The 27797-nt window shown below is 39.0% G+C and overlaps 1 protein-coding gene across 2 annotated transcripts; it reads right to left on the reverse strand.

Annotated features, from left to right (window-relative positions):
* Positions 1-27715, reverse strand: UBE2F (ubiquitin conjugating enzyme E2 F (putative)). Of its 2 annotated transcripts, XM_081883534.1 has the most exons (10): positions 27580-27715; positions 25939-26072; positions 21971-22000; positions 21581-21646; positions 19517-19584; positions 15093-15163; positions 13286-13343; positions 12652-12684; positions 7554-7616; positions 1-2000 (listed from the first exon to the last, which is right to left on the reverse strand). In XM_081883534.1, exons 2-10 carry the CDS (start codon positions 26054-26056, stop codon positions 1950-1952), a joined length of 558 nt encoding a protein of 185 aa, XP_081739660.1. In that variant the 5' UTR covers positions 26057-26072; positions 27580-27715; the 3' UTR covers positions 1-1949. The 2 variants fall into 2 exon arrangements, with proteins under 2 accessions (XP_081739660.1, XP_081739661.1); XM_081883535.1 differs by lacking the exon at positions 21971-22000.
* Positions 27716-27797: the final 82 nt, after the last annotated feature.

Here is a 27797-nt window from a genome sequence, read left to right on the forward strand (position 1 = left end):
TAAAACTATGGATAACTTTAATCATACCTAAAGAAATGTATTTCCACATTATACATGTTTAACAGGGGAAACAGTCCTCCAGGCTATATTCATGTTACTGATTACAAAGATGAATGTGCAGTGGCTCTTATCTTTCCTGCTGTTTCAGTATTTTCTTTTTAAGAAAGGGGAAAATGCTTCTTATGAAAACTGCCCTGATTAGGAATAATCTCTTTCATACTTTTCAATAAAATTACACATTGCTTTATAGATTCAGAGGAATATTTTTGAATAATTTCTCAGAGGCCCAACTCTGCACACCAACATCAGTGACTAGAAAAGGTCATTTACCCAAGTTCTGAGTTGCAGCATTGCAAGTTTAAGGAACTATATGTTTTGCAACAGATCTTTAAGACACACTAGGTACAATCCCGCCAAAGGTTAAGTACTTTTAAAGTATCATTGATGGCAAAAGGAAAGTTAAACTTATGTTTAAATATTTCCCATTCAAATCGATGGGACCTAAAAGCATATAACTTTGTCTAGATCGTAACAATTGCACAGCCAAATGTCTTACACTGATAAAATCTATGAAAATCATGGTGCAATTTCAGGGCTTTCATTATCAAAGTTTACAGTTTTTACAATAATGGCAAATCACAAGCACCTGATGAATTTAAATGGATTCTTTCATATGGCACAGGTAACTGTTGAGGCAGGAAATGTTTTGCACAACATATGCATGAAACTACACAAAAATTTATTCATTTCTGGCTTTAGCGGTATTTTATCACAGTAACCCAAAATACATTTCACTTTTATGTATGAAACCTAAATAAAATTTGATGACTATGGCTCTCTCAATTGATTCCCAGGCCAGTTACAGTATCAGCTGTGATCAACATGTCAGGAAGAAGTAGGCTAAAATAATAAACACACATTGTGTGTGGCATTTGCTTTGAACTAGTTCCTGAGGTACATGCACCCTCCCACCCAACAGGCATGCTGCAATCTGATATATACATTCTTTGATATAGAGCTAAGTAGGCTTTAAAAGCACTCTTCATAAACTGTGCCTTTATCCCAGAAGAGTTGGCTTGCAAGAGTGTGATAATGAAATTGCAGCAGAAGTAAGTTGCTCTCATGGATTAGGTGCTAGAGCTTTGGGTAGTTCTCCCAAGTTATTACTTGAAACTTCATGTCACTTTATTATATAATAGTCTGAAATATCAACTTTCCACAGCAAAATCTAAAATTTAAAAAGATAGTTTAAAAAAACACTTCCCTTTCATTGCACCTCCATGTAAAATATTGGGTTTTAAAAATAATACACTGCATTTATATGTAGGCCATAGAATCAGCCTTGGGTTCAGTAAGTGCTTTGCACAATAAATGCAAACTAAAAACACTGTAGGCAAAAAAAGGAAGAGAAAGCAGCAATTTTTAAAAGTTAAATTAAATATAAGAACTTCAACAGTAGGTATAAACTGGCTTTATGCAATTATGCAATTACCTTTGCTCAAGTGCAGGACTTTTTTTTCAGTTCCAGCAAAGGCAAATATTTATGCGTCTTAAAAGTTCTATAAAGACCAATTTTATTGCCAATTTTTAAGTGTTCCAGTAAACATACCATTAATTTTTACTAGACAAGAATAATTTTTTTGAGTGAAAATAATCTTAATAGTGATTTCTTCTAAGTTTCAAGCATATCTCAATTCCAGATATACAGTACAATTTCAGAAAAGAAAACATTGTCAAGAGTTAAGAAAACAACCTTTTCTCCAACCAACATACACAATTTTCTTCTTGTATTGACGGTGAACTCACCATTTGACATGAACTATTTTGAAGCTTGTTATCTTCTTCAGAACAACATGGATACAGAACAAGCACATTCCAGGTTTTTGATGTTTTATCAAGTTACCAATCAACATTGCATACACAATCCATGGTCCTGCCTTCTCCCTTCATCATCTTGCATAGCGCTTAATGTAATCTTCCACTTTAGATCGGAAATCCTCCTACACCAGTGAGGGTGGGGGGAGGAACAGAGAAAGATTTGTCTGCAGAAATATTGGTAACATTTTTGCTGAAAGAAAGCATCTGCACTTGGAAATATACACATTTCAGCCTGCCAATACATGTAAAGAAATAGAATGGTATGACTCACTACATTAGATTGTGCAGAGAGATATGAAACGTTATACATCTGAAGCTTGTGTTTCCGTATTTCATGGAAAGTAGATTTAGGAGGGATTGGGGGGCGAAGACTGAATGCCCAGGCCCCCTTCTAATTCTTTTAATTGCCAGGTGAGCTTCCTGGTGAGGTGGTCTGTGCGAGATGGCAAATGGGTAGAGCCCCCTCCTTCAACTCATGGGTAGTTAGGACAAAAGGCCAGAGTTGAGAGTTGAGTGGTGTGAGCTAGAAGCTAGCAGAAAAGCTGAAGATTAGGAAACCAGAGAGAGTGATGTTTGATTTCTGTTCGAATCAAAGGTTGCGGCTATGGGGGAAGAAAGGTCATCTTGGGATGTTGATGCTGTAGGCTCAGGTTGTATATATGTGTAAGTAAACCATATATCATTAAGACACCACAGGCTCCACTGTGTCCCATTCTGAATGAAACATGAACCCTGGGTTGTCACAGACTGGTTTGACGCATACAAATGGTAGGAAGAACCAGCTGGGGAACCCCAAAGGGAAGAAGGCTCAGAGCCCAGGTATTGGTGGTGGGAGAAGACGACTGGGAGGTGTTGGAAGCTGAAGAGTTAAGAGGGTTTAGTGAGCAGGGAGAGCTTGTGGCAGAGAGAAGTCCAGAATTGGAACTAGAAGCTGAAGCAGGAAAGGAAGGAGGCCAAGAGGCAGAGAGACGAGTCCAGCTGGTGAAGAGATGTGGTTGTCTGCCCCTCCTGCTACAACAAGTTCCCCTCTCCCTGGTCTCCCAGAAGCAGAAGGAGCAAAAACTGCAGACACGTCAGAGATTGCTTGGGAAAAGCCCTGGAGAGGAGGGGACTCAAATCGCTGTGGGAAGGTGGGGACCTTCAGTTTCTGCTACTGAAGATGAGTTGCTCTGCTCATTAGGCCTGGCACTCCTGTGCAGATCCTGTTTTTTCCTAATCAAGAGTTAATTCCACTTGCTTTGTGTAACTAACAGCTGGCTTGCTTCTGTTGGTAAGTGCATGGAACCCCTGGAATCTCATACCACTCAGAATGAGGTGGCGTGCAAATAGTATGTTCCAGTGGACTTCAACGGGTCCAGACCCAAGATCCACCTGACTCCCAACTTGTATTATGGGACCTAGTTTCACATATTCATTTTTTATTTATAACTTAATAGCCTGACGACACCCACTAAGACACTTCACTTCTATTGAAATGGTAATTCACAAAGCAACATACATAGTGCTACTTTAGTATGCATTAGTATGAAACGAAAACCAGTGATTTTTACACTTTTTCTTAGCCAAAAGGCTGAGAAGCTATTGAAAACCAGTGATTGATTGATTGACTCACCATTTCAATGAGACACCTGAGCAAACATTATTTCAGATTTAATTCCAGTGGGGGGTGATACGTGAAAAGCTAACCCACAGCTCACCTTGTACAACAAAATTAGGGTTTTGTTTTTGTTTTGAGGATCACCATTGTTGAAAGGCCTGCTGACGAAGACAGGTGCTACCAAATGGCAACGGGTGAATGATTGCTTCACTTGCCAATTCTAAGTACACTTCATTAACTGATATCCAAAACTTTGGTAATATTAGTTGCTGAAATTGCACTTTTAAGGTTGTGCCACCACAGAGATCAAGGATTCTTTTCTGCAACTCCTTGTCTTAATTCCTGGCGGCTCTGTGTCCCCTGTGGATGCTTGTCTTCACTAGATACCCTCCCACAAATTTGTTTTTTAGTTTGTGTTCTGGTGAGCAACAAGGGAAGAATGTTGTGCTGAGTTCTGAGTGGTGGGGTAGTTTTTAGCGTGTGAAGGAGGGAATTATTGCTGCTTCTCCTCCGAAGAACAGAAGACCATTCCTCCTTCTACCCACTACAAAGCATACGTCTGCATTATAGTCGCAGCATACTTCCAGTTGTGTAAGAAGTCTAGAAAGCCAGAGAAACAGACCAGAAAGTGAACAGAGCGTCCTTACTCCATAGAGAGCTATAGGAAGGTGGGGCATACAGTTGGCCAGAAAAGTCTTTCTTGTAAAAGAAAGTTCCATTCCAATTTCTTCTGCCTGCATCTATCTCTGTTTGCCTCTCTCCTCCCTTCCACAGGCATTGAAGGCTGAGTTTCTTCTTCCTCTGCCTGTCTCTGTTGCTTCCCCACTTGTTTTGTAGCTGATGGAACTAGGGTTTCTTCTTCTCCAGCTGTCTCTGCTTCCCTGCTCGTCTTGCAGCTGAGAGAGACGGGCATCTTCCTACTCTCCTGCCTTAATATCTCCCTCTCCTGTGCTGCAACTGTGCCAGGAAAGCCGTTGCCACCAGTGGAGTCGAGTATGTGTAATTGAATTCACTCAAGTAAAATGTGTGTGTGATGTGATTACACTGTACTGTGAAGTTACTGAAAAGCCTTAGAGATGTGGAAAGTGAATTACAGAAAAGTCTTTTTTGCTTTTCATCGACAACTGGCAATTCTTAAGTTCTGCATCTGAATTTCTAGTAGAAAAACAGTGATTTAAATACAGCAGAAACCCTCATGAAGATGCTGCTGCTGCTTGTGCATATCTTCCTGAAAAGGTGACAAGTTCTAAGTGAGTGAATCAAAAACAGGGACATTCATACAGCTACTGGACAGATGGTCCCTTTGTGCTCGACTGTCAGGTGTGCAAAGCAACCTAATTTGTTCATTAGCACTAACTGTGATTTGTAATGAGCTGAACCTTCTGCCTTCTTCCCCACCCCAAAAATATTAATTGCCAAGCAGTAGTACACTTTGCATCACACACAAAATACTGAAGCTGAAATCCAACAAGATATACCCTGGGTGTTCCAAGAGACGTAGGCACAAGCCGCGTTTTCCAGGTTGTCTTAAAATAGGAGACCCCACATTCCCCTCAGTGCCAAAAGCAACATGCCGTACAGCGTTGGCAAACAGATCCTAGGAAGCATTAACACTTTTTTTGGGTATCTCAGTTTGATTCAAGGTATTCATCACAATGATCACAAAAAGTATTAAGAAGGGCAAAAGCAAACAAATAAGAGAGTAGAGCAGCTACACTATTTCCCTTCCCCTCTGTTCAGCTATCTGCGGTATTCATATTATACACAAAATAGCAGCTCCTTCTTCTGAAAAGTGTTTTTGCTTTCCTGCCATGAGATATGTATTGCTTATTCATTGGTAAATGCTAGTCTAAGAATTGATGATGCACCCTGAACAAATAATACTCTTTTGCGGCTAAACATTTCAATGTGTTGAGCCTAGCCAAGAGGACTGTCTGCTCTCACTAGTCAGTAAGCCTTACTGTTCAGGTTTGCATGGTGGTGGCTAGACAGCAAACCTTTATAGTAGCAGAACTGAATTTGTAGGCCTTTCTTCCTGAACAGCTGAGAAAAGGTGTTTGTTGTTGTTTTGGAAAAGATGTAAGACGTGTCTTGCTTGCACCTGATGTTTTCTATTATGCTGGTTATATTGTTGGTATGGAATAATTCTTTCTGCTAACGGAAATGGCTTTGATTGTGTCAGGAAAGTAATATACAGTGGTACCTTGGTTCTCGAACGGCTCAGTTGTCGAACAAATTGGCTCCTGAACGCTGCAAACCTGGAAGTAAGTGTTCTGGTTTGCTAACATTTTTCAGAAGTCAAACGTCCAACTTGGCTTCCGCTTGAGTGCAGGAAACTCCTGCAGCCAATTGGAGGCTACACCTTGATTTTCGAACAGTTTCGGGAGTCAAATGGACTCCTGGAACGGATTAAGTTTGAGAACCAAGGTACCACTGCAATAAAAACAATTCATAAAATAAATAAAAAAGCAACTCAGTTATAAAGGACACACTAGAAACTCAATAGATCTTACTAAATTGCCTGATCTGTCACCTACTTCTAAGTCTCTGCAACAGCAGAGATCTCTAGATAGTTTCAAAATATTCTTTCTCCAATATTTTCACCCATGACTTCCATTTGCTATTTTAGAAAGGTGGGTGGGGTGCAAGACGGCATGAAGGACTTTACACTGCAACCTTTTGTTGTATCTTGTCCACACCCACACCTGTAGCCCTTACTTTCAAAATGTATTTATGTCCCATCTTTCCTACAAGCTGTAGGAGATTCTCTCCCTCCCCATTTCATCTTCAGAATAACCTTTTGGTGTAGGTTAGGCTGAGACACACAGAATAGTCCAAGGTAACTTGGTGAGGGATTTCAACTTTGGTCTCCTAGGTCCTAGTCCTAATGATAAAACTTGGCATTCCAATAAATTAGTCTTAAGGCAAAAGTGCATGCCAGCTACTGAATCACTATTACCACCACAAAATATCTCAGCAGTGTGGTAAGGAGATACCCAAACTCTGAACACTTGTGCACATTTATGCATTGGGCTGCATTTCACTGTGAAAAGGCAGTTTTATGGCTAGTACTAGAAACTGAAACTCAATCTCAAAAATGTTCTGGAATGCACAAGAATTGCTAGAGAATGTACTGATGATAGCATTACAGAGTCATTCCATATCAAGTGATCCATTATTATTTTTTACCTCATGTAATCCAATTTTCTTAATATTTTGAATACTTGTTGAATGATCAAAACTAAGTTTAAATCTAAAAATGTACATTTTTATCTCATCCTGTTTTTGAGTTATGAGGGTCTGAAATTTAATAAAATTGGCAACTTTGGCCAAAATTGGCAACAATAACCTTAAAGGCTCAGCCCAAAATTGAGATATTTCAAAACTAAAAATATCAATCGCCTCAGAACTTCATGGGCTTTAATATGATATGCCACATCATGGGCTTACATTAACTTCTACATTTAAGTTACAATTTTTTTTAAAGAAAGTGATTAAAAAATCAATATGATTAAAAATTTCCAAAAAAATGTATTTCACCATTTTCCAAGAATCGATTTCCGCAGCATAGGCCAACAGTATTGTTCTACAATTGTTTGTGCAATCAGATTCTACCTATGGCTCTTTGGCTATAACTCATTACTGTTCTTACTGAACGACACAATAAACTTTATAGAGTTCACAGTATAATCATGGTGGTTTGGATAGAAAGATGCAAGTGCATGAGTTGAATATACTTCTGCTTGTAGGGTGTTCCCTCCCCTCCCCCAATTCTTCCCACCCATTGCACCTTGCTCCTGCTCCCAGTCACTGTGGAGGGGCACCAAACACTCTGGCATTATTGGGGTGGGCACAGGGGCTTGCAGGCAGAAAGAGAAGATCCAGCATTCTGCACAAACATTAATGCCATATTATTGTGCAGTGGAGAAGGGAGATCCAAAATCCATTGAATACTTTTTTTAATGATGCTTGTTAAATATTGATGCACAGAAATCATTCCCTGTCAAAGGCTACACAAGAGATTAGAAAACTGAGCCGTATTCTCATAAGATTATATATTTAGTACACTGCTACTCACCTTGTCGCGTAAATGATGCTCTGCAGCTTCAATATTCAAAGGATCATCAAAATTCAAGAGATCCTGAAGAGAAAAAAACCAGACATTTAAGAAAATGGTTGGCTATAACTATCATACAAATGAACTTTGAAACTAACCCTTTCTACCACACGGCAAACTGTTTATGATGTGGTATAATGGTCTGATGTCATAAAAAAGAGTCAGATGTCTCATATAGAATGTACAAGCTCTTGGACTGACTCAATGAGATCTCTGGAACCCCATCCATGGAATTTAACGAAAATTCTTATATATACGGAAATTCATTATACAAATTGAAAATCTAAGCATTCAGAGGCTATATTAAGGTGTTTGCAAAGACCTGGTTCAGATGTCACAACCAAGTTAACAGGCTGTGCCTTGGGTTCTTTCCATTCCATTTACACTCTCAATTCTTTCCCTCACTTGTTTATTTTAAATACTTTCACTTTCATGCCACTTTCTCTAGTGGTTTAAAGTAGCTGGTCACAACAGCAGAAATATATATTTAAAACCCCACAAAGCTGTACTGGTAGCCTCAGAGAAAAATGAAGATCTCTTACCCTCTGAAAGCTCAGTAAATAAGTTTTAAATCTCTTTCAATATTCTATAGTATTGGGATCATAGCTTGGGCGACTGCTGTTGCTGTTCTAATGTTACAAGGTTGGAATGGACAACAGAATTTATTGATCAGATTTCCAACAATTGTAAAAACAATGGACTAACCACACTAACATTGCCTCCAAAATAGCACTGGAAACCCGCTTCAAACAAGTTTTGAACTCTGCTTTGCAGCTGAATTATGGTTTGCAACAACCATTGTTTGCTCAATTCATATACTCTGGCCAACTATGGTTAACATAAACCAGGAAGTGAGGAAAAGAATTGAAGCGTACAAGGGGAGGAAGGAGTGCAGTAAGTCCAAAGCCCATTCATGGTGATCTGTGACACTTAACTGAGCCAAAGAGATTGAATTTAGCCCAGAGCAACAGTTGGATAAGAATTAGATAAATAAATCTAGAACCTAAAGGCAAACCAAAACCCTTAGGGAAGCCTACTGCAATTTTTTACTTTAAGACTTTAAGAATCAGGTTGCTATGCCTTATCACAAACCAACCCACTCCTCCATTTCAACAAAGGTTCACCATTCGGCAGGTTGCGTGTGCATGTGCGCACATGCTGTTATCCAAGAACTGGGTGAGCAATACTTCAGTTCCAAGCAAGTAACCATGTTAATATTACGTCTCCACAAAATAAACATGTCCATAATTCCATTAACTTTTCACTCAATAAAAACAATAATCAAGTTACCCTATAGGAGAATGCAACGCTTCCAATCTATCTAAAATTAGTTAAAATAAGGCTGCAGTTCTATAAATTTGTACCTGAATGAATTCCTTCAGAATAGATATGCATACAAGTGAACTATAAATCCTATGAAAGCAATAGGACTTAAGTGGTTTCAATGGGATTTCCACTATTTCCATGAGGCTTAATTCAAAGTGTGTGTAGGATTGCAGTCTCAGATATGACTAATTTTAGCTAGTTTTACTAGACAATAAGGTCCAAAGTTCCAAAATTCTCTCTGCAACAAACACTACTACTCTTTTGCAAGAAGGCTAAAATTTAACCTTGTTCAAATCAAAGCAGCCTGAGAGTTGACAATCTCAAGCAGTAATTAAGTCATTGTGAGAAGGAGGAGAAAGAAATCATCACTATGGAAACAGAAGATTGTCTGGCAATTATTTTTGCAGTGGTTGGTGCTGAAAGTGGTATATTGCACCTACAATATTCTGCTTTTCTTGGTTGTTTTTTTTAAATCCTCTAAACAAAACCCCCCAAAATGTGGTGTCTTTTAAACAAAAATAAAATATTATACTAGCTTTAAAAACATAGCTCAGGCCTAAATTGCACATGCTATATGTGATCAGGTCAACTGATATTTTTATTTTTACATAAAAGCTGCCCAAGGCATCCCAAGTTAATTGGACCAGCAGCCCTGAGGGAAGAGGTCATTAGCCTATTCAATCTGAGCAGTATTCAGAACCTGTGATCTGAAACAATCTGTTGTTTACACTTTTTTTGGGGGGGAGATGTGGATACTTCTTGAAATATAAATCCTCGTAAAGCACATATACAGGCAATTGTTCAGATTATGCAGATTCTACAGCTTGTCAGGCCTTACATTTTCCAATGTCTCGTGGTTCTTCTGAGTTTATATTGTAGAATGTGCTTAAATTGGGGCAGGACACACACAATTCAGTTAATTCACAAAGTCTGCCTTTGAAGTAGAAAGAATACTTTGATGTAGAAAATATGGTCCTGGGTGCATAATTATTTATAAGGGAGGTTTAAAAATGATGCTGTTTCAGACCTCTGGAGGAGCACAGGAAGCTGAAGGGAATCCACTGCTAGCTTGTCTGCCACCAGGGATAATTATTTGTTAATAAGAGGTGGTCAGAATACCTGGGAAGCCAGCCTCAGTTCTGAAGAGACACTTGCCCATTGTTATGGGGAAGAAGGTGAAACTTCCAGGGAAGGGGCGCTTAGAACAAGGAGTTACAGCAGCTCATACACCGAATAATCGCCCTGAAATGAGGGCGTCGGGTTTGCATCTCCACTGCATTAATTTTTTTTAACGGATTGGAAAGAGAAGTAAACTGGACTCTCTATTTGTCAATAGCACCCAGTGATAAAGGTTGCTAAGGACTACAAAAATAATATAAAATATCGTAACAGGCTGGAAATGTCTTCAAGACGCTCTAAATATCTGATAACTTTGAAAAATGCAGATCAGACTGTGACTTTTCAACTGTCTACAACCTATCATTTATGTACTTGATAACTCGCAGTTTCTTTGTGTTGAGTGGATGAGAGACGGTGGCTGAATTTACAGCTGCATCACAGCTCTGGAAGAGAAATCCAGTGATCATGAAGGCTGATTTTGGGCCTCTTGTAATAAATGCTTAAAGAGCAGTTAATGCAGTTGAAATTGGAATTTTGGAGTATGGTTAGAGACATTGGAATAAGGTTACCAGACGTCCACGTTTCCCGGGGACAGTCCCTGGATTTACAAATCAGTCCCTATACAAAATCCAGTTGACAAGTGTCCCTTGATTCACTGAAAAAAATATGGCAACCTTACATTGGAATGCAGATGAGACCAATGGGAGGTGATGTGAGTCTGGATGAAAAACAAGAGGACCCATTTTTAATGAATTATGAAGACTCAGAAAGAGAGGATAAATTCAACCCAGCAGATGGCGGTGTGGAGACAGAGATACAAAAATATTATTGGGGAAAGTGCCTGTCGTAAACTCATGAGCCGAAAATCATTCAAAAATAAAAAATGCTCACATCGAAACGTCCTTAAAGAGAAGTCAGATGAAAATGTTTCCTATCTCCTGGAGGAAGATTGATTAAAAAACTGGAAAAGCAGGAGAGAAAAGCATGAGGTTATGATTTATTGATTAAGCATCAGGCAAATAAATGTGAATTCTCATTTTATTGAGATGTTCTGGAATCCACAAAAAGAAGTATCCCATAAGAAACTGGAGAAATATTAGTTTGGGACATTCTAAAATGAAACGTCATATTGAACTGATTGAGTATAAGAACTGGCGATGCTGGAGGCCTGCAGAGGAAATTTGAAGAAATACCATTAGCAGATGGCAGAAAGCTGCATGCCACCTGCAGCTAGGAGTTACTATGGAGTGTATCTGCCAAATGTTAGAAACAACTGCATTATACATAATTGGCAGAAAGAAGGTGGAAGTACCTCTCCCCCCTTATTATTTAAGTTTTTATAGTTTGTTTTGATTAATATTAAATTATATAAGTATGAGATGAGATGATAATATGATACGAAGATACATACAGAGAAAAAAATGATAGACGAGATCTGTGTGAGAGACAGAATCGAGTGGTTTTTCTCAGGGTGTGAGGCTGATAAAGATGGGAACTGTCCCAGGTGGGAGCTGGGAAGATGTGGATTTATGTTTGTGAACTGAAAATTAAGATAGAAGGTTGAAAGAATATAAAATTTTGTTTTTGTGTGAGAGTGTGTCCCCCCTTTTTCTTTTTATTATTTTGCTCTTTATGAATATTAGCTTTGTTTGGTTTTTATTATATGTTGAAAACCTTTAATAAAATTGAATAAAAATGATACTTCCTCTTCCTCTTCGTAGATTGTCAATACCTTATAATCATTAAATTTCCCAGCGTCAAAGACATAAATATAAACCGTGTATCTCTACTTCAGATTGCAATTTGGACAGCAGAGCAGAAATATATTCCATCTGATGCTGTAACTACATAACTTTAAAGCATAGCTGTCAACGTTTCCCTTTTTAAAAAGGAAATTCCCTTATTCCAAATAGGATTTCCCTTAAAAAAAGGGAAAAGTTGACAGCTATGCTTTAAAGGGAAAAAGCAATTAAGACCTATTTATCGTTCCTTTTACTTTCCAGAAAAATGTCACAGAAATGTTAATTCAAAGAAGCAACAGTACATAGATTCAGATCTTATTACCCCAGAAGTTTACATAAGGTAACATCCATAGAAGTTAACTGAGAGCCCAATAAAACCACAACATAAACTTAAAACGCCAAATTTACAGAAGAGTCAGGGTCGACCCAGGATCCACTGGGACAGCAGATCCTGATGTGGATCATTATTCCTCTTTTTCTTTAACAGGGAGGAAGGCGCCATTTTGTAGTTAGGTGCCAAAATGCCTGAGAAGAGTACATACTTTCTTGTCAATGTGATTTGCTAGGGGAAGTAGGCTCCTGATGTTTATAAGGACTACAAAGAGTCTTGTAACACTCTGAAGAGAACTAATTTCATTAGGGCATAAGCTTTAGTACAGTCTACCTAATCAAGTGAATGCAAGGAGACTCTAGTTCACTGAAGCTTATGCAATCATAAATAAGATGATGATATTTCAGGCCCTACAACACCTTTGATGCAACAAATTCACATAGTAACTCTTCTAGAAGCTGTAAGCACTGTTTTCTTTTGCAAAGGGCAAGTGTGATGAGGCCAACTGAAAAAGATCTCAGCCAGTGCATTTGTTACTTACAGTAAATAATGAATTTAATCCCCAAACAACATCCTGAAAAGAAAAAGAAGTGGATTCAGTCAAAGAAGTTGAACAACGCATTCTTACTTATTTTTTACCAAAGGCAAAATGCAAAAATATTGAATTCTAGCACAAAATGTTCAGTAAATGTTGAGCTTTCCATAAAGAATGTAAAAAAACAAAACACCCGACCCTTAAGCATTTAATTTCAAGGTATCTATGAGGCAAAGCCTATGGTGGGGAAAGCGAACCATTTCCAGCATGACCGTACGGTGGAATAGGCTTTATCCCACTTCTCCCAATACTCCCTTTTGCCTTAGCGAGACAACCTCTCACATCCACTTCATAGGTGAACAGGGGCATATGCCTTAGAGAAACCAAAACTTTCATAGAACACAAAAAATACAGCTTGGGTTAAAAAAATAAACAATGAAACCACATTTAGGTCCCATTTATTTATTGGAAGAGGCAAGAAATTAATCTTATTAGAGAGCATGTATTCACCATTCAAATCAAGATAACAACAATTTGTTAAAATTTGCCCTGAAGATCGACACAAAAGTTTCTGATTTATGAAAGTTTTCACCTGATAAAGATAAAGATTATCACATTTGTATGTTTAAGATAATACTACCTTTAATGTTCTAGTTGGAGCCCAGCCAGTGCCATCAATTGAATGTTCTCTCAATAAACTGAAATAAAGATGCAAATACATATTATACACTGAATTCATATGTGCTTTGCTTACTCTAGGATTTAAGAGACAAATTAAATGCACAGGCAACTAACTGCCTGCTAAGGAATGACAGAAATTTTGATATTAATAGCTGAAAAGTCATTTGGGTGTATGTGTACCCCTACATATAGGTGACTGCACACAAACTTGGCAAATAGTGTAAGCAGCTGGTCTTGTCCCACCTCATATCATTTGGAGATATAGTCTGACTACTCTGTCTTTCATCAAGGTTCTTAATTCAATCAGTCCATTTTGCTCCCACAATTTTGTATCAACTGGTTGTGACTGCAATTTGTTTTAATCTGTTTTTAATGTTGCATTTTACATTGCAGTAACCAGCCCTGGGCCTCTGTGGTAAAGGGTGGGTAAAGAATCTAACTAATAATCTAAAACTGTAAGATGCCGTCACGCTGCAGTTCACTTGGCCACAGACAGGTGACGCTGCAAACCACAGTGTGGCAAAGGGGTGATGGATGGGCAGCCCAAGCGAAGTCAGCCACCCTGCTCTGCTGTCAGCCCTCCTTTCAGCCCTGGGGCCTCTGCCTCCAGGATCCACATCTCCCAACTGTTTGGCTCTGCTATCGGTCACTTTGGAGAAGAGATGGAAATATTATCCCCACCCACCGATTCATTGCAAGGGGGGGGGGGCTTGCAATCCCCCAAAGGGCTTTTGCCATAGCTTTGTGTGTGGTAGTTGGAGAAAGTGTTGGGGATGAGTTCCCTGGTCATTTTCTGCCAGCCTTTGTCCTGTTTCAGGCTGTTGTGGGTTTGCAAAACCCCAAAATGTTTTTTGTCTTAGTGTTGGAGAAGCAATTGGGATGGTTTTCCTGATTGCTTCTCTGCCTATCTGGTAGCCTGGACACACATTTTTAAGGCAGAGAAAGGTGACCAAGAAACGCATTTGGGTAGATCGAGAGAGGAAGGGAGGTTTGTGTCTGTCTGTCTGTCTGTATGTGGTGAGTGCATGTGTGACCAATAGAAGGTGAGTTCTGGGTGCAAGTCATTTGAATCCCCTCTCTGATTCTTCTTCATTGTTTGTTTAGTCTGGCATGCATGTTTTCTTTTCTTCCTCAGTGAGATTCCCTGCCCACTTGGTAGCAGCAAATGCAGTGCAACTGCTAGCCTAAGCCCAGTCCCACTTATTCCTCTGTGGGCCTTTTCAGTTGATGGAGACCCACCAACCTTTGCTGGCCGCAATATGGTGTGTATCAGTGTCTCACATGTGCATAGGTTAGGGGAGGAAAGTGAAATGGCACCTTTCCTGTGGGAAATGCCTGTGTACATTCAGCTTGGTAAGATGTAGTAGCCTCTCTTCTTTTATTGCAGCAGGCTGAACTTGCTCTTTCATAGTTAGCAAGATCCAAATAACACAGCATTTAAAGCAAACAAAGCTCTTGGCAGAGAGGTGGCTGCGTTAACCAGGTTGGTTCAGCTACAGAGCATCATAAGACAGGCTTCTGTATGGGTGGTTTGTTTGTTTGTTGTTTTACAAACATTACTGCCTGGTGTGGAGTTTGAGCAAACCAGGAGAAACTTTTCATGCATACTTATGCTGAAGTAATTCCCGTTTGGGAAGGAGCCATTTGACAGTGATATATGCTCTTTCTCTACCTCCTACATACTCACAAGAAATAGCCATTTCATCTACTGGCATTTAACTCTGACAATAGAATAAGAGAAGTGAGCTATAAAAATTGTTTATTACCTTAAACAGATTTCCCCTGTCTCCGTGATGTTGGGATGCCAGATTCTAGTCAAACATTTCACTTTGGGAGGCTGCCAGAAAATAAAACATAAGATTACAAAGCTGCCCAAGCTGAAGGACAAATCAGGAGATCACATTGTATTGGACATCCACTCTCCAGACATTTGCACCGTGTGCCACCCCCCAGCCCGCACCCCCCCCCCCGTTACTTATCCAGAAAACAATCGGAAGCCGCACTTTGGTTTCCGAACGTTTTGAAAGTTGAACGGACTTCTGGAATGGATTCTGGTTTACATTTGTGGGGGAAATCTGTTTTATCATCATCATCAAAACGTGACGCGTATTTAAATTTGCCAGTCTAGTAACCCTCACTTCATGTTCCTTCTAATCCTTGCCACATCAACATTAGCAAACACTAAGTAACATTTATGGCAGATTATGAAGCAGCAACATGCTGAATCTGTTCAGAGAAGATCTACAACTACAATCCTTGAGTACACTTAATTCAGCTCTCTAGAATCTCGTTAAAAATAAATGCTCTTCAGTTCATATGATTTTTTTCCGTTGTGTGCATGAAGGTCTGAGTAGGTGCAAGGGTGTGGTTGTAAATGTAAGAGATTATTATTATCATTAATTTATTGATCACCTTTTATACAATTATCTCAGGGTAATATACAATAAAAACAGCAATTTAAAAACATGATCAAGGAACAATATGGGAGGAAGAGACACTTAAAATAGCAATATGCGCTCCCCGTTTTATTCTGTGGCCAGGTTCAGTCCCAGTTAACCTGCAGCCAGAAACCTCAATAAGGATGGATGGAGGAGCGCTTTTTCTTTTGCGGCTTTTTTACTGAAGTGAGTAGCTGTTATAGTAACATTCTGTATTATTATTTTTTAGAAATCAGCTCTGCAAAACTCAGACAAATGTGACTACCAAACATATTTTAAAATAAGATGATCAATTCAAGTAATTTATTATAACTAATAACCATCTAACTTAATTAGTCTGGTTAGATTCTAAAGTCAATCCAATATTTCTATTTTCTCTCTCTTTCATCCCCACAAATCTTTGTATCACATACTTAAACTGATTAAACAAACAGATTCTTTATAAACACCGGAAAATACAATTATAATATGCAGCTACAAAATAATCCTTACTGGTAAAAACAACAGCTAACTCTTTCAGAAATTAATTTCATAGTTCTGCCAATCATATTCACACATTCAAACTTCAGCTGCTGTTGTGTATTTGACTGCAATTACCAGGGTTATTTTTTCATCCAGAAAAGGTGTGAAAACATTAACAAGAATACTTATTTTTCTATAAAAGTTGATTATGCGAGGCAAAAAATACTACAAGAGCCTGGTGAGAATGTTGTAGCAGCTCCTTTTTATATAATCCTATTCTCAGAAACCTTAAACCACAAACACATATGTGTACCTTTCACATGAGAACAAATCCAAGGGAGGCTAATTTTTATATTTCAGATTTTATCAACAATTTTATTTCTGCTTTCAAAATAATAATTAAAACAAAAACTGTCTAATGATTTACAATGGGCAGAGCAGGAAGCAGCTGAAGACACTATCTAGTACAGGCACCCCCAAACTTGGCCCTCCAAATGTTTTGGGACTACAATTCCCATCATCCCTGACCACTGGTCCTGTTAGCTAGGGATGATGGGAGTTGTAGTCCCAAAAAACATCAATTCAGAATGGTATCTTGCGTGCTCTTCAGAAATAGAAACAGAGTATATAAGTACACTCTATGCAAAATACGGTAGTTTTCTTTTGATAACTTCAGAATTATACCTATATCTGATGAGATTTAATTCAAGAGGATTGCTCTCCAGTGTTGAAAATTTCCCAAGCATCATACAAAACTCATTCACATTTTTACAAATTCCTAATCGATAAAGAATATGAATAACCTGGGAGCTCTGGGTCTGCTGCAGGCTATGGTGGACGCCGGGGATCGCTCGTCCTGAGCAACCTAATTGCTGCGAGGAGGCAAAAAGGGAGCACGGGCAAAGCGCCTTCTCTAAAAAGCCCGGAAGGAACATTTGGGTTCTGAAGGGTCCAGCGGTGTCGGAGAAGGCTCTCTAGGAGCCCCCAAAGCTCTGGAGGGAGCAGCGAGAGCACCAAGACTGAACACAGACTTCACAGCAAAATGCCTTAAGTGCCCCCATTAAAGCAGCGACTTCTTTAAAAAGTAAAAGGAAATCGGACCAATTTGGACAAGATAATTTTTTAAAAATATATATTTAAGATGAATTTATCAACTGGATCCACACCAGGGAGGTAAAGAGGATGTCCCTCCTGGGAAGCGGGTATGAATCGGCATGGAATAAAATCTGCAGGGGCTAAGAAAAAATAAATAAATTACCCGCTAATGATTTTTCTTTTTAAGCCTTCCATTGGATGAGTTGAATTAACATTGTGATTTGAGCTAATATTGGATGCATAAGTTTAAGACTTTATAATGCTTTTCCAGCAAGCTTACCAAACTGGAAATGAATTTTAGACATTGGGGTGATAAGAGAAGAAAGCAGGACAAGAACTTTGTGAATTATTCATCTTAATACTTTAAGAAACATATTTATTTCCTTTGCTACTTTTTATGAACTAAAAGAGACAGAAACTATATTTATGGATTTAAAATTTTAAATCAGGACTGGTTTGGAAATATTTTTAGAGCACATCATAATCGGATGGTTAAATATTTTTATTTTTATTATTAGGGTCCAATACAGATCAGAAACAATTTGGAGATGTGGCAATTTTTTTCTTTGAAATGAACCTTGTCTGTGTAATTAGTGGGCTTTTTGAAGAAGCTGAAGAAAAGGGAAAAGGAGACTTGGTACGAAAAGATCTTAAACACACACCCCTCTCTCACACACGTGGATATTATGAGGCTTTTTGAAGATGCTGAAGAAAGATACACTGTGGAACGATATCGTTTTAGTGAATGGAAAAGGAGATTTTTAAAACTTTCACATGAGCTAAAAAAAGTTTGGATTAAAGGTTATTTCATTTTTTATTTTCTTAGATCCTGGGAAATCTTGTTAATATGTTGTGGTAAAGGAGGGAAAACAGGAAATAAGAAGCCAAAACAATAGATAAAAGGGAAAGCAGAGTGAGAGAAAAAGGACAGAAACACAAGCAACACAGTGTGGCTGGAAAAATAATTACAGGGGTTTTTTTATTTGGCTTTTTCTCTTTTTTAAGTACTTTCTCATAAGAAAGGAGAGCTCGCCACCTATTGGTATTTTGATATAAGTATTGATTTTCTTTTTATATAGAAATTGAGAACTGAAGTTTAAAGTATTCTTTAAACTTATTTAAAACTATTTAGTTATTATGTAAAATAAAAACCCAAAATTATTTTGCATTTTGTAACTTTTTTTAAAAAGGAAAAAAAATCTTTTTTGATAAAATCATGGCTAATACAGCAAAAAAAAAACCACCATGAGGCCCAAATACAAAACCAGGTCAAAGAAAAGGTTCAATTACAGAAGGGGACACAGAGTCTGATTTAATGATAATTTTATTAGAAATGAGCAAAGAAATGAAGGAAGGAACACAGAGACTGGAACAGAAAACAGACAATAACGCTGCTGAGGTCGCAAATTTGACAACAGAAATTAAAGTACTGTCACATAAAACATTAGAGTTGGAAAAAACAGTGCAAGAATTAAAGCTTAAAACATTCAATTTGGATGAATCTTCCAAGAAAGTACAAGTGGTGGCAAGAGACAAAAAGGGAGCAAGAGAGGTTGAAGAAAAAGGTGTTTAAAATAGCATTTGTAAAAAAGAAGAAGCTTTTCTTCTGGGAATTATAGGGGTAGTACTACCTAAACAGTACAGAAATTTATTCACGTATGAAACTACAGTGGCAAGAATGTTATTTGCCCAAAAATGGAAAGAAGTAGTCCCAATGAAAGAAGAATGGATACAAAAACTTATGGACTATTCAGAAATGGCAAATATTACCGGAAAAATAGGAAATCAAGATAACAAACTTTTTACAAAAGAATGGAAATGGTTTATTGAATATGTACAAATAAACTGTAAACAGATAAGAACATTGGCAGGATTATTGTAATAACCTGCAGTTTCATAAGAATACACGAATAAAAGAGTAAGTTAAGTTAATTTAGAACATGCAGGAAATGATAAAAATAAATTTAAGGAACTGCAGAAAGAGGAGGAAGGAAGTCTAGTTTTGAAATGTTAAAATGACTGTAAAACTATTGAAATGTATAGAACTGAATGTATATAACCTGGACAATAAATGTATATAACCTGGACAATATGGCCATAATCAAGTACAGTGCCATACAGTTAAAAAACAACTGCTTTTCGAAGCCTATTGTAAAAGGAAACTCAGTAAGTATTAAACTGTTCTAATTACTTACCACCATATTATAGGCATCAGGAACTTCAATTTCAAACTGAAATGTTCCATTTTGATAATAACCTTCATCTGTTAAAGGAAAAACAGAAGCTTAAAGGAAATATGCAACAGCACAGAAAAGATAGTGATCTAGGGAAGTTACAGGTGAAATCCAATGGTGTCCATCTGCCAATGGAAGGAACAGTGGGCTGGGGGACACTCTGGAGCGGATGTGGAGGGTCAGGGTTGAAGGAGAGAGAGGAAGGAAGGGAAAGCCCTGTTGGATTGGATGTCACCCTCTGCTCATGATTTTTTCTAACCAAAGGTGGTGAAAGTCTGAGACAACTGGCTTCAGCACCCTATATTCTTAAGCATATTTCAGCTAGATGAGGCTTATGGTCAAAGTAGAAGTGATGGCAGCAGAACATAAGGAAAGTCCTGCTAGATCAGTCTCAGTACAACCTCCTGATCTCATAGCAGCCAACCAGATGGCTATGGGAAGCCCAAAAGGCAGGGCTGGGGAGGGAGGGAGGGAGTTCAAAGAAGGTTGGTAGGAGCAGGGACCGAGCAACGGGAGCTCACCCCGTTGCGGGGATTTGAACCGCCGACCTTCTGATTGGCAAGTCCTAGGCTCTGTGGTTTAACCCACAGCGCCACCCGCGTCCCTTTTACATTGACATGGTACCAAACCACATACCAGTAATTATTTTTCATGCAAGCTAAACACTTACTACTTATCCTGAGAAAGACTCAAGAAATACGATCTCCAACCAGCATGATCAATGTGACAGTACTAGTTAAATTTCAAACTACGCATTCTCTACATACTATAGAATATAGTATATGTAGAATACATATATTCGATATGTAGAATATAGTATAGAATATAGCATATGTAACAGAAATACACAATAACCCCCGAAATAGTTATCTGGAAGAGTCAACTGAATTATCAGCAATTTATCTTTTGTTAAGCTTTACTGCTAAAGGTTTTTATTTACACTGTGTAGCAAATGAAGTAGTATGGGGCTGATTTCCCTGCTATTTATCTTGTATAGTATTTCTGTAACTCATGTAAAGATGCCTTAAGACGTTTTATGAAAATTTTGTGAAGACGTTAATTGTATAATAGTACACAGAATGAGGTGCTGATTTTGAGCAATCAACGGATAAGATTTCTGAGTCAAATGTGTAACGTGGGACATTTGGATTTGGAGGGCTACATCTACTCAAACTTGTTCAAACTCATGCAAAAAGGTTTTATATAATTTTGTGCAGATGCTAGTAGGCCAAGTTAAATTTACACCAGAATCAGCAAAAGGTGCTGGAGATGTACTTGTCCATATTCTGATACATATCATGTACTGTATATTGTCCATGACCAAAGATACCAGATTTTTGGAAAACAGCTTGCCATAAGATCAAGAACATTAACTTTTCTTGTGATGTTATAGAGCCAGTAATGGTTAGAGTGTTGGGCTATGACCTGGGAGACCAGGTTTGAATCCCACCCAGCCATGAGGCTCACTGGGTCACCATCACTTAGCCTAAGCTACAGCTCACAGGGTGGTCAGAAGGATGAACTGGGGAGGAAAACCAGGTTCACCACCGTGAGCTCCTTGGAAGAAAAGGTGGCATATAAACCACAGAATCATAGAATTGTAGAGTTTGACAGAATTAAAAAAAGAACATTTGCTCTAATTTATTATTTTGGTGTTTAACTTATTATATACCTAGTCTATTACATTTGATTTTAAAACGTAAGTATCTTTTTAAAAAATTGTACCTTTTTGTTTTGCCACTTGCTTTTACTGTATTCTTGAATTAGTGTAGTTCTTTTGGGGGGGGCATTGCATAGCTTTGATGCATCAAGTATGGCTGTAAGTTAACCATCAAAATATAAATATATCTATCCTCTTACTCTACATTTCTTTTCAAATAACAAATGTTCACCTTCAGTTTCCCCAAATAATTTCAAAAGAGAAGGCTGAAAATTGTGCGCGTGCATTTACAAAGGGATTTGAGTGTTTATAGAACACTCTGCGCTTACCATTAACAGTTTCAAAATACATTCTTAAAAGATTACCTGGGTTTACAGTTAGGAGAAAATAATGGAGTTTATTTGGGTCAGGAAAGTTTACTTCACATGTACCTGAAAAACAAAATTGAAAAATCTGAAAATAACCACCAATTGTGACATTTCTGACAAGCCGTGGAGGGGAAGGCAACAAACATAGGAACGAAAGAGAAAAAGGCCTCACAAGGGAATTTATTGTGCAGTTAATATTTACAAAAGGTAACTACAATCTGAGCTGAGTTCATGCATAAATCTATTAATTTATTAAATAAATGTATATCCCACCCTTCCTCCCAAAGGAGTCCCAGGTTGCAATATCTGCAGCTATCTGAAAATGATATACATTGGAAAAGAAGAGTTTGTACACTCCTCAGAAAACCTTCTGAACACTATACTTACAAGGTAAATTTACTTCAAGTTCTGCAACTTCTGTTAAAAATGAAATAAAAATGTGAGTCAATGCCAACTTTATTTATATAGCATCTTTCTATATATAATACTCAAGATAATTTTGGCTTACATCTAAACTGACGAAGCAATAATAAGTCACAGCAAAAACAGTATCTTAATATAGAGGATATTACAATATTCATGTTAAAATATAAGGTGCAATAAACAATACTAAGGCTATAATTAACTGAATTATAATTATACAAAATGATTCAATGAAGTCAGTTACATAACTGCTAAAGGGTAATATTGAAATAACACTACCCTAAGCTTATTGACAATGCAATCCTACATATGTATACTCAGAAGTAAGCCCCAGAGTTCAGTGGGGCTCACTCCCAGGGAAGTAAGTGTAGGACTGGAGTCTAAAGCACTTAAATCACGCTAACACAAAAATACCAAGTTAATCATATATTTTTTTAAAAAAGCAAGGTATTACCTGTATTAATATTCACCTTTATATTTTACAAGAGTCAGTACAGAGCAATGACTTCCCGAAGGAAACCATCTAAACAGTAGTTTGCATAAAGGCCAATTACCCAACAAAGCCAAAGGCCAGCAGCAACTTAAACGTTATGACACCCTCCGCAATTCAGACAGTCATTATTACCTAGGTCCCATAAAAATTAATGAAACAAGATGGTCACTGTTTTCAGAGGGGTTTAATGGTGACATTTTTTTCCTGGATTGGACCCTAGGTATAATTTTGCCCATTTTAATAAGGCATTTAGCACATTTACAGTACAGTGGTACCTCTGTATGTGAATGGGATCCGTTCCAGAGCCCTGTTCACTTCCTGAAGCGAAAGCAACCTTCGTCTGCGGGTTGCAATTCGTCGCTTCTGTGCATAACGTCATTTTGAGCGTCTGTGCATGTGGTAAAACCCGGAAGTAAAGCATTCTGTTACTTCCAGGTCACCACGGAGCGTAACCTGAAAATGCTCAACCTGAAGCATATTTAACCTGAGGTATGACTGTACTTATGACAGTTGGGGTTCCGAACTTTGTTAGGGCTGCAGGCCAATGTCAGGTGCGTAAGTGGGTAGAGCACCCTTTCCTCCCTCTCTGCCACCCCCTTTCCTTCCTCATCAGAATGAAATTAAGCCCAGGGTGACATGCTACAGGTTCTTCCCACCCCTGCTCTAAACGTGTCCCTACAATTCTGCTCCTTAAATCATGTCAAGTGATCCACAGACTTTTTACCTTACCATTTTATATTGCTTTCAGTTTCAATTTCCTAAAAGTAGTACAGTGGTACCTTGGTTTACGAACTTAATGTGTTCCACAAGTCTGTTCTTAGACCAAAGCGTTCTTAAACCAAGGCATGCTTTCCCATAGCAGTGGGGGACTCAATTTACAAATGGAACACACTCAACAGGAAGCGGAACATGTTCTGCTTCCAAGGCAAAGTTCACAAACCAAAACACCTACTTTTGGGTTTGCAGCGTTCATAATCAAGTTGTTCATAAACTAAGCTGTTCTTAAACCAAGGTACCACCGTATAAGAGAAGGTCCCAGATCTCTGTTTTTAATTTTTTTTTTTATCTCATCCTCTTTTTGAGTTAGGAGGATTTGTAGTTTCAAAAAATTGACAATTTTGGCCTTGCTCAGCCCAGAAATGAGATATTTCAAAACTAAAAATACCAATCTCTTCAGAACTTCATGGGCTTTGATGTGATATGGCACATGATGGACTAAATTTTAAAGTTAAGTTAAATAAACATTAAAAATATATTTTTTAAATTAATAGGATTTTAAATGTCAAAAAGTATCCCCCCCTAAAAAAGCGCTTTTAGGGTTTTTGTGTAGTCCAGCAAAGCCAAAATTGTCAATATTCTGAAATTTCAAACTCAAAAACAGGATGAGATAAACTAAATTTTAGATTTAAACTTAGTTCTGCTCATTAAACAAGTGTACAAAATATTAAGAAAATTGGACATGAGGTAAAAAAAGTCATCAAAAATTGAACCACGTGACCTAGAATGACCCTCCAGATGTATGTTGTAAAACATATTTTCAAGCCTCAAATAAAGGTTAGCGGTCTGCTTTTTAAAAAAAACTAGTCAACTCAATGCAAAACTGACAGCACACTTTAAAGCAAGCACCCCCAACCTTCGGCCCTCCAGATGTTTTCGACTACAATTCCCATCATCCCTGTCCACTGGTCCTGTTAGCTAAGGCTCATGGGAGTTGTAGGCCAAAACATCTGGGGGGCTGCAGGTTGAGGTGCCTGCTTTAAAGCTTAAGAGACAAAAGAATACCAAGGCAACCTGATGATCCTCTTTCCACTAATATACAACCTACTTTTCCCTCTCCTGCTTCCAGTAGCTTATATTTTCCCCAACCAAGGTAAAGCCAACTATTCTCTGTATCTTTTCCATCATTTGTATTCTCTTCAGCTTATCATTTTTGCTGCAGAGCTGATTGTGCTTAAATGAATGAATCGTAAATTTTACATTCCCACATTTTTATTTCATTTTATTAAAGAAGCCTGGGCTCTCTTGCTCCCTGAGCAATACTAGCAACAACCCCCCTCCCATTATTGATGCAGAAACTGGATTTAGAATTCCTAGTATTTGGCATATGAACTGTATTCTTATTCAGCCTAGTGGACTGGGCCAACTGACCATATTTCCTGTCCAAGAACACACAATTATTTGTAAATGCTCACAAATTCGCAAAAGCACTATTTCAAAGTGAACTAATAGGATTCAGATAAGCATTTTAGGTACAGCACTGACAAAAATGCAGTGAGGCAGACGTGCAAACAGCAGCATGCTCTACAGCCACATGAACACACACTCTTGTGCTATGATATACTATGATGTGGGTCAAACATTAGCCATGGAGAAAAAAATTAGACTTATTACAGCAGTCATGGTCTGGTGTAATTCTTCAGAAAAGCCCATTTTCTTTTCAATATACCTGGCAGCTAGTTTCAAGCTTCCTTTACGCTTAAAAATATAAATTGGCTGGTTTGACCTGGATACAATTTCTCATGAGACTCATTCAGTTCATATCTGAAGATGAATTTGATATGCACATGGTACAGTCCTTTCCAGAGATATGAAGATTTATCAAAGTTCAGAAATAAAGTATTTTTCCCCAAGGATTTTTTGTTCTTCTGCAGACTTGGGGAACAGTATTTCATATATAAGGGACACATTTTAAATTCTAGCAGTATTATAAAATGTCTATTCTAAACCACAGAGGGCAATTTTGTGCATGTTCAATCAAAAATAAAACAAACCAAGTAACTATTCAAGTTTTATTAGAACATCAGATAATTTAATTCACTCAATTTAAATAGTGCCAGTCAGTTCCAAAGCCCAATCCCATACAGGACTTACCTTCTCTGTTCTTTCATCAACATGTTTTGTCACATAGTGATACAGGCATGTATCACCCCAATATGCAACCCATCCTTAGTAATATATGCCATTCTTTCTGAACCAATGCAAAGCATACAGAGAAAACAAGAATGCCAGTGTTCAACTAGCCAACCAATACCACAATGCTGTTAGTTCAGTTGTCCCCCAGCCTGAAGAAGAGGACTGGGGCCAAAAGACTGAAGGTGCATGGAGGCTAAATTGTACGTGAGCAGAATGATGTAAGATTGTGAAATCCTATGCAGAGTTATCTGGAAGTAAACTCTATGGAATACAGTGGTACTTACTCCTAGGTAAACATGTACACGATTGCTTTGCAATAATTGTTTATATGATATGGAAGTTAATGTGGATCCTTAACTTACAGTTTCCATGCTTTTTGGCGTGTTCATGAATTTGTAAGCATCTTACCTTTTCTCTTTAAAAGGGTTTTTTACACTCTGTTAACCTCTGCACATTTAGTTCAATTATCAGACAGTGCATTAAATTTTAGGAGAACAGTGATATTTCATATAGAAAGCAGCATTACCTTTAACAAGTAACTTATCTCTAACAGACACTCTTCGAGTTGAATCAGAACCTGGGTTGGATGAACGGGGGCCCTTGACACCATCATCCCGTTTTAGCTTGCTTGCCAATGTTAGCATTACTGCTATCTTCCGTCTAAAGCATATATGAAATAAAAGTAAATTAGTCTTTTTTGAAAACCTTGTTTGTATTTTCTTCCAAATGTAAGGTTCAGTTACATGAAAGCATAGTTATCCTTGTATAACCTATGCACAGAAAATATGCTCAATACCTGTGAAATACATAATTCCTTACATAAAATTATCTGTTTTCATTAAGTCAGTCTTATAAACATAGAAATGTGCATTCTGGTAAGTGAGGCTATTGCTCCATCAGCCCAGTACTACCTACTTTAGCTGGGACCAGGTGTCCAGGGTTTCAGGCAGGAGGCTTTTCCAATTCCCAGATTGAACCTGGGGCCTTCTGCAGGCAAAAGGATGTGCTCAACCACTGAACTATGGTCCCTTACCATAATCATTATGGACACTGCTGTCAAAGCAGCCTTCTTATTGGCTCGTAAGAAGTACAAAGGTGTAGCATCTCAAAAAAGAAGAGTTAGAACATTCCAACAACTACCTAATAAGATTACAGAAGAATAAAAGTCAGTATATCTCAGTTCAGGCAGAATGCTGAATTAGCCCATGGTTAAGCATGAACGCGCAGGTATGCACAAGAAAAATAGTGTTTGCTTTGCTAGTTGCTGGTCACCCTGCTACCATGCTACCAAAGGGTAAGCCAAGATTTGTCTGAACATGAGCTCATGGTTTGTTTCGCTCCAGACAAACCACTGGCTGTAGCCAAGGTTTGCTCTTGGCTTACCACTTCTCTGGTGGGAGACAAGCCATGAGTCCGGGAAAGCCGTTTCAAGGCAGAACACTGCTGCCCCCAATAACTACACAATGCACTTACAGAATTCACTGGGATGGGATGTGGTGGCAACTTAAATGGCTTTTTAAAAAACAAAATAAGAAGGTTTGGCAAATCTAAAGCTAGACCTTAGACTCTCCACCACAGTGCCCATTGCTTTCATGCTCTGCTCCTGGAGCTTCCCAACCAGTTGCAGGCAGAAAACAGGATGCTGTACCGGCATTTCGTCCGATGCAGCTGGGCTCTTTGGGGTGGGCCGGCACAGAAGAGAGTCCCCGGAGGATCAGACCAGCTAAGCCAGCAGAAACTTCCCCGTGGTGGCCAGCCAGCTGTCCCTCACAATGCCACCAGCCAGGGCAGGAGGGGAGCCATCCCACCAGCACCATCGTTTTCACCCCAACACCTAGTCTACGGAGACGCCTCCATGGAGCTGCCCTGCGCATATCACTGGGAGTGGGAAGGGGAGAGGCACCCCACCAATCCCCGCGACCCCTTTCCTGAGGCGTCCAAATCCAGCGGCCGCCCTCAGATCCTGCGGCAGTGAATCCCGCAGGTTAACGGCGCGCGCCTGCGCTCCGCTTGCGCTGCCTCCCTCGGCCCTGTGTGTGGCGGGGGGGGGGTGAGGGGAAGCTTCGCGTCTCCGGCGTGAGGGAGCCAAGGGCGGCCGGGGTCGGGCGCTGAAGGGGGCTCTCCGGAGGGAAGGCGGGAGGCCGGCGCGTCGGGCGGCGCTGCTCACCTGGAAACGCCGTCGAGCCGCCGGGAGAAGCCAGCGCCGCCAGAAGCACCATCCCCGGCGAGGCTCCCGCTCCTCCGGCAGCTGCAGCGGCGGCGGCGGCGGCGGCGGCAACACCGCCCCCTTCCCCCCTCCCCCCTCGCTGAACCGGAAGTGGAAGGAACGGGGGCGGAGCTCCCGGGGTGAACGCTTGACAGCTGCGCAACAAGAACTTTATTGAG

The sequence above is a fragment of the Podarcis melisellensis genome (genome assembly GCF_964234715.1).
Source record: "Podarcis melisellensis genome assembly, chromosome: 1".
NCBI lineage: Eukaryota > Metazoa > Chordata > Lepidosauria > Squamata > Lacertidae > Podarcis > Podarcis melisellensis.

Excerpts from the sequence above, each read along its gene's own strand:
- UBE2F (XM_081883534.1), bottom strand. The coding sequence starts at position 26,056 with ATGCTAACATTGGCAAGCAAGCTAAAACGGGATGATGGTGTCAAGGGC. Across the intron at positions 21,647-21,970 it reads ACTTGAAGTAAATTTACCTT|GTACATGTGAAGTAAACTTT; the intron begins GTAAGTATAGTG and ends TTTGTTTTTCAG. Across the intron at positions 7,617-12,651 it reads GATTAAATTCATTATTTACT|GATCTCTTGAATTTTGATGA; the intron begins GTAAGTAACAAA and ends TTTTCTCTTCAG.